The 10,799-nt window shown below is 41.1% G+C and overlaps 1 protein-coding gene across 1 annotated transcript; it reads right to left on the reverse strand.

Moving 5' to 3' along the window:
• Positions 1-228: 228 nt before the first annotated feature.
• Positions 229-9,165, reverse strand: CDX4 (caudal type homeobox 4). Its single transcript, XM_058032780.1, has 3 exons — positions 8,733-9,165; positions 3,634-3,779; positions 229-472 (listed from the first exon to the last, which is right to left on the reverse strand). The coding sequence occupies exons 1-3, from the start codon at positions 9,163-9,165 to the stop codon at positions 266-268; spliced, it is 786 nt and encodes a 261-aa protein (XP_057888763.1). The 3' UTR covers positions 229-265.
• Positions 9,166-10,799: the final 1,634 nt, after the last annotated feature.

Here is a 10,799-nt window from a genome sequence, read left to right on the forward strand (position 1 = left end):
TCTTTGTGTCAGTGTCTAAAGCAAATTACCTGCTAGCAAAGATACCAAAAAAAGAATCTTAGCAGCACAAAGTCCCTGAGATTTTTGCAATAATTAAAATATTTTGCTTATAGGCTCAGATTTCCTGCTTAGAAATCAGCACTCTGAAGGCAGATAAATGAAAACGGTCCCTTGGAAAGTTGAGTTTCCAAGGTGAGAGGTGGCAGTGGTGGAGAAATCCATTCTTGCTTTTCCTTTTTTTCCTGTTTTGGTTTTTTCCCTCTGTTCATTCTGAAACTATGACTTGATGAATGTCATTAGGCTGTAATCCATTTATTGCATGTGGTGGTGGGAACAGAGAATTTGACAGTTCATTTGGACTGAGTGATCCAGAGTCACTCTGAGCTGAGCCCCCGCTGCCATCGAACTGCGAGATTTTCTTCTTGATCATTTTTCTCTCTTTTGCTCGGCGATTCTGGAACCAGATTTTCACCTGGGGCATTATAAATGATATCTGATTAATTCAAAGTGCTGCTCAACTTTTTACAGTAATCATTGCAATGGAAATGTAGGTAGGTCCAAAACCACAATTTAAAAAACCCAAAACCCAAAGCAAACAAACAAAAAGCCACGAGGAAAAAAACCTCCAAAGCTAAAACCAAACCAAAAAACCCTCCACTAACCAAAATACCTAATTTGTGCAGTGAAAGTTTTTGCATTATTCTGTATTAATTTTTGGCATAATAACCAATAGAAAATTGATTTTTTTCTTTCTTGATTTCTTATTTTTCTTGGGCCCTTGGTGTAAAGCGAACACACAGTGTTATATTTAGGAACACAGAAATCAATGAACTCATTGAGACTCAGGCCACAGAGTTCATCATTTCAGCTTTGCCAGTGTCATAATTTATGAAGATGCAATTATGGATTAATTGTGAAGATTTCTTTATTATCTATGTTACAGATTAATTCAAAGCCAAGTAGTGAGGGTTCTTTTTCTTCATTTATGTTGTGAGTGATTTTTGTGTGTATATATATTCTTATGTATTTAGAAGTTTTGACTGTTTTTATTACTGGAATATATATTTAAACATGTATTTTGCAGATACATATGTACTGTTATGTGTGTAAATAGATATATCAGCATTACTTAAAGCCAGTCAATTTCCCAGGCTCATTGTGCAGGTGAAAGACTTATCTGTTTAAAATTTACTTTAAGGATCTCTATTTTCTTTCCTTATGTGAAAGTGTGAATGAGGAGGAACTTCTGCTTGTTTTCCTGCTTGCTAACTGTGTTCTTAATTCACAGTATTTGTTACAGCCTTTGAGGCGTGTTGAATACTGTACAATATAGAAAGTTGTACTCTTGCTTTGTATTAAAAATCTCAGTGATTTATATTTATTTTTTACTACCCTGCTGGTATTGGCATGAAGAAACATTTAGCTTTGTCTGTCCTGTGGAAGTGCTGATCAGTTATGTATTTTGTCTCTATTATACTTGAAGGAACTTTCCAGGTAAAAATGGGGTGGCATTAGGAGCAGCAGCTCTGTAAAAGGAAACTGCTGGTTTTCTGCAGGCTCACTGGGGACTCCAGGCATGTCTGTGTTCTAAATCAGCAGAACATTAAAGTGGAGGTTGCAAATCTCTCATAATTGCAGTTCTCTGAAAATTTCCCAGTGCAGCTCTATCCCACTGTGTGACAAACTTAGTCCATCCATGATAAACTTGGGTTTTGTTGTTCCTGCCTGGGAGCACTCACTGTCTGTGCAGTGCACTCTGCACTATTTGGGTCTGGGCACTAAAATATATTTATAAAATCCCAGTGCTTGATCCTAAAACACCACTGATTGTCTCTGCATTCCTACATTTCCAGCCTCCATTGGTCCCTCTCTGCTCCCTGCTCTTCCACAGACTGAGTGCAGAATCAGAGAAAGCACTGAAAGAGGAACATTTTCAGAGACCTGAATGTGTATATTTAGAAAGAACAAAAGCTTGTAAAATTCTAAGAAGAAAGATCTCTAGTTAATATTTACCTCAGGGCAATGATCTGGTTTTTAAATGAGATGACTAATTCAGTATCACCAAATCTGCCCTTCTCCTCCAGCTGTAGCAGAGCCATTGCAATTCTGGAGGCTTGGATCCAGCAGTTACTATTTCCACACACTGCAGAGCTGTGCTTGAGAGAAATGCTCTCCCACACAGGGATTTTAGGGAATTCTCATCCTGAGTTGCTCTGGTGTCTGTATGAACACGGCTAACACGGCTCCTGTGCCCTGCTCAGCAGCCTGGCTTTATCCAGGACAGACATTAAATATGTACTAGACAGGAGTGAAGGCAGAGCTGCTCTCCAAGGGAGCAATGATGCAAATATGCACTTGAACATTCCCTGGATGGATAGTCTGGGCTACACACATGAGTGGCAAAAAGAGATCCTTACTTGAAAATCCAAGGTTGTAAAACCCCCCTGAATATGCTGAAATCTGACAGAGGAAGAATGTGGCCTGTGGAAATTGTGGCAATATATTTGTAACAAAAAAAAAAAACCCTAGATATCTCATTGGATTGAGTTTTAACTTTCCTGTCTTACAGCTGAAATATATCAAATGCTTTGGATTTTTTGCTGGCCATTACTTGGTGTGATTTTAAGAAGAAATAAAATTATGAATGTTGTAACTCTTGGGACCATAGCTAAGACCTGTTAAGCTGAACTGTTTAAATTCCAGATGGCATCAAGCTAGAAAGTAAGAATAACTACTTTTTAAAGTATGAGCTGACTCCTAATGTTGAGTTCCATATAACTGGAGGGTTCTGTCAAATTAACTATGGGGCTGTGTAGTGGATTGTCTGTGTCAAATGCAGAGAGGCAGGAGATGGCTGCTGCTGTGTGCCCTGGCAGTGCCTGGGCACTGTGGGCACACCTGAGGGGTGCTCTCTGTGCCTGTCCCTGGCAGTGCCTGGGCACTGGGGGCACACCTGAGGGGTGCTCTCTGTGCCTGTCCCTGGCAGTGCCTGGGCACTGGGGGCACACCTGACGGGTGCTCTCTGTGCCTGTCCCTGGCAGTGCCTGGGCACTGTGGGCACACCTGAGGGGTGCCCTCTGTGCCTGTCCCTGGCAGTGCCTGGGCACTGTGGGCACACCTGAGGGCTGCTCTCTGTGCCTGTCCCTGGCAGTGCCTGGGCACTGGGGGCACACCTGAGGGGTGCTCTCTGTGCCTGTCCCTGGCAGTGCCTGGGCACTGTGGGCACACCTGAGGGCTGCTCTCTGTGCCTGTCCCTGGCAGTGCCTGGGCACTATGGGCACACCTGAGGGCTGCTCTCTGTGCCCGTCCCTGGCAGTGCCTGGGCACTGTGGGCACACCTGAGGGCTGCTCTCTGTGCCTGTCCCTGGCAGTGCCTGGGCACTGTGGGCACACCTGAGGGCTGCTCTCTGTGCCCGTCCCTGGCAGTGCCTGGGCACTGTGGGCACACCTGAGGGCTGCTCTCTGTGCCCGTCCCTGGCAGTGCCTGGGCACTGTGGGCACACCTGAGGGCTGCTCTCTGTGCCTGTCCCTGGCAGTGCCTGGGCACTGTGGGCACACCTGAGGGCTGCTCTCTGTGCCCGTCCCTGGCAGTGCCTGGGCGCTGGGGGCACACCTGAGGGCACACCTCTGTACCTGTCTTTCGGAGAGTCCCAGGTTTGCTGCGAGTTCTGACTTCCTCCTGATTGTAATGTATCTGTTGCAGTGAAATTCCTTCTCTAGTTCCAGTCTCTGGTGATCTGTGTAAACAACCCGGTACTTTTCTTTTGTTCTTGTTTTACCTGGTTAGAAAAGAAAGATTATTCATAGATTGAGTTGGATTTTCCATAGCAGCTTGCAAACATCTCAGGCATTTCCCAGACATTAATTAAACTACAGGACACTTGGATAGGACTGCTTTCTATGGTACAGAGGAGGAACAGAGGTGCAGGGTGAAGTAACAGACTGTTGGTTACCATAACTGTCTTCCCCTCTTTATTTCCCCTCCCTGTAAACATAGATTTAAATGTGAAGCTCTTAAGTGCTAAACACCCTGAAGCATGTTAAATAATTCACAGCAGTACATAATTGGTGCTGGCTATATTAATCTCAAAGGGGTTTCATTGCAGTGCTCAGTGAAGTGACTTCTGTGTCTCTGAGAGCATAAATACCCAGCATTTCAAGACTGAGCTTCAGTCACAATTTGTGCAGTTGTACTGTGGCCTATTTCTTTATCTGAGTTTCTAAAGATTGCTTCTGTAGCACAAAGCTGTGTCCTAATAGAAATGTTGAAATGCTTTTCCTTTCTTGTGGCCATAGGATAAATTCAGAAGTTCAATAATAATTTAATGTACTTTTTCAAAAAGGTCCAGTCTTGCAAGGTGCTGAGTGCCTGTAGGATATCCCTGAGGGTACTCTGTGCTGGGCTTCCCTTTACAGTTGGAGGTACTTGACAATTTGTAAGATGAGGCAATAAAATCTTGTAAAGGGATTACAGGATCATCCTCTCTCTAATGTATAAAAGAAATATTCTTAGATATATTGGATAAATACTATTAAGAGAAGCATTATTAAATGTTTAGAATGTATCTCTCAATTAATATAATTTTTAAGCAATTCTTCATGTAATAATAATCCAGAGAGATCAGTTTTCAACTTATTTGTTCTCCTTTGCACTTTCAACAACCAACTAGATAGTTTTCCTTTTTTCTTCTGATCTTCCCAGTTTTTTTTTGATGTGAGTTTTCTGGGACAAACTGTAGGACAAAGACTCCTTTAAAGTGGTTCCCTAAAATCCATTGAGGTGTTAAGATGAAGCACACGCCACACAAAGGAGCGACAAGGAGATCTTATCAAGAACCCCTTTCACATTCAGAAACACAAGCCAATTGGTTTGGAATTTACAAGCCCTAAACAAATGTCAGACGCTTTCATCTTAGCAGAAGAAAAAGGGACAGAAATAGATGAAGGAATACTTTTTCCTCAGTTCTCTTTACTTTTGGACCGACACTGAGGACAGACTGGGATATTTTTATCTGAAGGTAGACATAGCTGAAATAAGCATAATTAGGGATATTTTCCTAAATCCTCTGCCACTTCAACTTCCAGCATAGAAGATTTTCCTGCCTAAATTTGCAGGACTAAATAATTCAACTGAGTTTACTTTTTTTCATGGTACAAATCATTGGCTTTGAAATATTTGCCCTCAGTGATAGTTCTAATGCTAACAATAGTATAGATATTCAGGTTCCTTGTAAACTGAGGGCTCAGAGGGAATCTTTGAAAACAAGTTAAAATTCAACAAGGTTATTCCGGCCTCTCTATAATCAGCAAATATAACCATGATTTGAGGGGGTGGAGAAAAGGAGTAGTTTTCCCCATTCCCCTTGGTCATAAAATTCACAGAGTATTTCTTCTGAAGACAATAAAGCTGGGAGAAGGCCTCTTTATTTGCTGTGAAAATCATCACCCTTTCCGGCAATATAACTCCTGAAGAAAGGAGGGAGAAGGAAGAGACAAGACTGCATATCAAAGCAAAGAGAAGTGTTAAAAGGGTCTGTTGCCTCAATATGACAGATAGGCCTCAAAACCTCAGACAATGTAGGCCAGTGGAAAATAGATGTCACAACTAATTTACAAAGAAAAATAAATTAGCATTAAAGCAGGGGCCTGGCCTTTTTTCCTGCTATTCTGTTTTGCTTTCTGGCCATGTTTCTGCTGTTCTGTAATCTGAATTACTTGTACATCACAGCTTGTTTAAACAAAGACATAAGATGTCTTGGCTATATTTTGAAAAAAATCCTGTGGCTGAGCTTGTAACATATGAAAATCATGTTGATCTTTTGTTTAGTCCTGTTAAAGACCCTTCTCTCTCTGAGATGGGTCACTCCCCGATGAAGTGTCATATGAAGCTTTAAAACCTTTTTCTAGGCCTTTTAGATACCTTTTCAGTGAGTTTTACACTTTGAAGGTTCTCTTGCTCTCAGAAAATACACATCTTACGCTGTTGATTACACAGAGTTTAGAAGATAATTGGAAGTTCTGCTCCAGCATAACTGAAGTGGATGGCAGATTTTATCGTAGATTTTCAGTAAAAGCAGGATCAGATTATCAGGAATTCCTTAGATGTTCTTTTCCTCACTTGGAGGGCCTGACTGGGAAGGTCTCTTTATCAAGCCCACTTTCCATGTTTGATTTTTTAAAAATGTCTTATTGCTTTGTATATTTGCAATGCTTTTGTGTTTGAAGTAAAACAAGGGTTGGTTCTGAACATACAGTTACGGTCCTTTAGTCAGAGGATGTTTCATTTCAAATCACATTTTATCTGTTGAAAGGACAGAGCACTTCTGGCTTTGATCTTGTTTCATCCTGAAGATTGACTTGATCAGGTAAATTTTTGTTTCACTTTACCTGCAATTTAATTTTGTTTTGTATCAAATGCTAAATAAGAATATTGAAACAGAATGTAATGTATTTAATAGAGTCTAAACAGAGAGGAAAAATTCCCACTGACATCTCCTCACTCAAAATAATTCCCACTGTGTTTAGCACAGTATTTCAAGAGGCTCTCTCATCTAATGGGATGTGTTGTGGTTTCTGTTACTCCATTCTGCTCACACACACTGATGTGTGTACACCTTGGTGGAGTTAAGGACATCCACATGTTTATGCACAGAAATGTATTGGTAGAGTTTAGGGCTGTCACTCTGGGATTTTAAAGCAATGAACTTTATTAAGCAGTGATAACATTGAAGGAGAGGAACCAGTAGCTACTTTGATAACCCATATAACATTATGGCAATAAGGAAAAACAGCAAGTGTGTTTCAAAGAGGGGTTATAATGGCATCAAGTCAGTTTTCTTCTAGAGAAAACACTGATAAGGTGGTGCAGAGCAGTTACATGCATAATTTTAGCTTTGTAATTTATTTGAATTCTCTTCCATTTATCACAATTTTTTCTGTGACCCGATTAAAATTTCCTGGTTTCTTTTTGAGTTTGGTTTTTTTTTTTTTTAACACCAATGAAAAGCTAAATGTCTTTGGTACTTTTCTTATTTTGCACAATTACCATATTTGTGCTTCACTCTCACGATCTCCTTTTTTAAGGTGGGTTGATGCCTTGAGCTCACTTCTGTGAAGTTCTGGCAGTTTTTAACACTTCAAAGGATTGGGTTCTAGGAATGCACAGCCTCAGGACATGCAGATATTGATGGGCTCTGTTCCACCTGTCCTGAGTGGTTCATAAAGTATTTCAGAACGTGAGTAAATCCTGTGTAAGCACTTTTGAGACTAGAGATGAATTTAGACCCAAAACAGTGCCTCTGAATTGCAAATATATTTTGTAACTTTGGACAAGTCCAAGACTGTTCAATAAGTGTAAAGCAAGGATTTAGATTTTTAAATGTGTTAAACTTTAAGAATGTTATTCTTCAAAAATGCCACACATTGAAAATTCTGTGCCAGCATGACACAGCCAGGGCTGCCTCATTGACATTCAGTAGTCTCAGCTGAATTTGATCTACACTCAAGTCTTGCATCACTTCTACACCTGGCAATCTCCAAAGATGTTAATGAAGTTACTGGGATTTACATGAGTATACAGAAGGAGGACAGCAGACTGACTCTGCCTGGCTTTGGAGGCCTTTGTAGAGGCTCCAAGTGGCAGGAGAGCACTGTGATATCCTAATGTTCACCAGGCATTTTATATTTAGTAACAGAGGCAAAACAATGTGTGTCTGCTTTATAATTAGGAAACAATTACCAGGCTAATTTTGCTCCTGAGTAATAACCATTTGAAGGAGGATTCTGTCTGCAGCAGCAGTGCAGATTTTCTGTGTTTTCTAAGACTGCTCCAATTGTAATTGCTCTGCTTTTTTCCGAGCATTTCTTTGATGCTCTCTAACACACACTTATTACTTTTAACCTGAACCACAGATTTAGCAAACCTTGTTACACCCAGTTTCCACCTTGGGAATATACATGGAAACGTTCATCTGGCAGGCAGCTTGTGGCAAGAACAGGCACATCAGTGAGTGCCACTTGCAGAAAAGAGATTTTTAATTGTGTAAATGTGGAAGCTGAAAAATTATGGCACGTAAGGAAAGTAAAACGGATGTGAAATTAAATTAAAAGGGAGTTTAACCAAAGAATTATGTGATCTGCAAACAAAATAGTCTATGCTGATTGTTTGAGTCAGATTGCTTCTCTAGGAATATTTGTGCTCACCTAATGAATCTAGGCAGAAAAATATGAGACACAGGAAAATTGCAGAAAATTACATAATCACTGCAGTTAGATCAGAGCACATGGTTTTCTTTATAATTATTGAGAAGTCTATAAGGTTTAAAAAGATCAACCTGATTCTATATTGATATCTCCCCTGCAGCACAAAATAACTATGTAGTATTTCTGTCTGTAAGTGTTAAATGTTGCTGCATTGCTCCATAACACTTCCATGATTATCATCACTTTTACATGATTATCATGTTATCATACAAAATGCTTTACAGAGTGTTCCAACAGGGATCCCTGGAGCTGAGACCACATCAACCATTCCACTACAGCAACCACAGAAAGCCTTTATGGGAGAAAGTGAAACTAGCATAAATTTAGTTAAAACTGCATTAAACAGCAGTGGGCTAAATAAATGTCATAAATGTCCCACCAACCTATGTGCTTCAAGTAAAGTTAATTATTTCTAAGCTCAGTGATAGCAGAAGATGCTTTCTGAGGTTGAAAGTTGAATTTGCACTCACCAGCAGTGTTGGTTTGTACGGTTTTCCTCATCCACTCATAAGAGCTGTGCCTTTGGCTGTTGGGAGAGATTTGCTGGGCATGGATTGTATCTACAGGAGGTAAGGGCGCAGCAGCAGCAGCGGGGTGCAGGGAGCTGTAGTCAGCAGAGCTGTAGGAGCCCTGGCCAGGGGACGAGCCATTGATGTGGGCAGCGGGCGCGGCGCTGGAAGGGCCTGGGCCGTAGGCGCCCCAGTCCTCGCGCTGGGGGCCGTAGTGGGAGCCCCAGGCGGGCGCCGGCTGCCCGTGGCTGTCCAGGGCTGCCACGGGGTGGTATCCCATGTAGTCGGAGTAGGCTGGGGCAGACACGAAGTTCTGCACGGGCAGGCTGTTGTTGGCCCTGGCAGGTCCTGGGTACATGCTGGGCTCCTTCTCCAAGAGCGAGCTCACGTACATGGCTGTCCCAACTGTAAACACGGCGTCACAACATCTTGGTCCTCAGCGTCTTCTTTTACTGCTCAAAAATATTTGTGTTTGGTTTTCTCTAATAATGCCACTCTGCTTGGAATCTTCTACTTCATCCTCTTTTATTATCAACTGTGTTACCAGGTGCTGGTGGTAATGGTTTACCAAGATCTTGTCTGACGTCAGCCCAACTGCCTGCCTCATAATTACATTTACATTCAAATGAAGGGCTGACCAACCCCACCTTGCTGCTGGTTCTGGTGCTTTCTCTTTCAGAGAACTTTTATCTCTCCTATTATCCTGCCCTGATATTCAACAGTGATCCCAGTCCTGTAAGATGATGCAACAGTTGCTTGGATTTGTAACTTAAATAGTTAAGTAAATCGACCCTTTTAAAAGAAATTAGAGTGGTAACTATAATAGCAATGTTTAACATTCTTCTTGTCTGAAACCTTTATTTCATCAGGTATTATCAATCAATAAATAAATCTGTTACTCTCTTAATTTCTCAAATATTTTTAAAAATCTCCTTTTTAGTCTTTCACAGATACAGTCAATTTGAATAATTGCAATTCAATAACTTCAAAATATAGAGCACCTTGTAAACAGCATGTCTGGAGTATAAACGTCTCAAAAATGTTCCTCACATTGTTGATATTTGTAAGAGGTTTTCCAGAATGGGAGACTTTAAAGCTCTGACTGTAAGACACATGTTCACACTCTCTCCATACAGAGTGATTTAAGAGATCCCTTCATCTGGTGGCCGTTGCAAACTGATAAATTTTAAAAAGCAGACAATAAATCTTCCTAACAAAGATGGTGCCAGAAGTACAAAGAAAATGACTGTAAAAAGTAATGAAAAAAGTCTTTGATTAGGCCCAGGAATATTGTTGGCTTCTGTTTCAAGCCAACCTTTATCTGCCTGAAAGGAGGCTGGTTCCTTACTCTGAAGCTGCTGGCTATAGTCTGCTTCCCTTGGCAGCTTGGGCCAGGGAAATCAGCAGGGAGAGACATCTGGGTTGTTAAGTTTGTGAATCAGAAGTGCCCTGATGCTGCTCTGTGACACACGGATGCTCCCCGGGTCAATGTTCGTGTCCCTCTGAGAAAAATCATTCTGAAAGCGGCTTTATATCCTGTTACTAACAGCTTGTTCTTAACAGGAGAACTAAGCCACACCCTAGGACTTTAGAATTGCCTCTCTGGGTTGTGTAGCTGCAGTTTGTGGAGTGAACTCGCTGTATTTTTATTTTGGATGGGTTTCTTTGCAATGAGCTATTTGTAAGGGCTATGCTTGCAAAAGAGGTGCAAATTACAATGAGTTGTTTCCCTTTACAGAGGTGTGGGTTTTCATTCAGTATCCTTTGTATTTTGACACTTCTCGTATTCACACATCCCTTCTAATTCCAGCACTACAGGATTCTAAGTGTATACTTACAGACAGGAAAGATATTCCTCTTCTCCTTAGGACTGGGCTTTTTGGGGAAAGAATTTGTACTGAGAAGTGTAGCAAAATCTTTGTAATTAATTTTGGTATATTTACAGAATTCTACATTAAACGTTGGGATCTTCAGAATGTTGAGGCAAGTTGCATGGGATAGTGCATGGAAAAAATAAAAACTTCTGTA

Source organism: Melospiza georgiana, chromosome 12, assembly GCF_028018845.1.
Source record: "Melospiza georgiana isolate bMelGeo1 chromosome 12, bMelGeo1.pri, whole genome shotgun sequence".
NCBI lineage: Eukaryota > Metazoa > Chordata > Aves > Passeriformes > Passerellidae > Melospiza > Melospiza georgiana.

What these genes read in the sequence shown, in the direction of transcription:
- CDX4 (XM_058032780.1), bottom strand. Translation starts at nt 9,165, where the DNA reads ATGTACGTGAGCTCGCTCTTGGAGAAGGAGCCCAGCATGTACCCAGGA. An exon ending in CGTACAAACCAACACTGCTG is followed by an intron (nt 3,780 to 8,732) that starts GTGAGTGCAAAT and finishes TTTTCTAACCAG; the next exon opens with GTAAAACAAGAACAAAAGAA. An exon ending in TGGGACTCTCCGAAAGACAG is followed by an intron (nt 473 to 3,633) that starts GTACAGAGGTGT and finishes ATAATGCCCCAG; the next exon opens with GTGAAAATCTGGTTCCAGAA.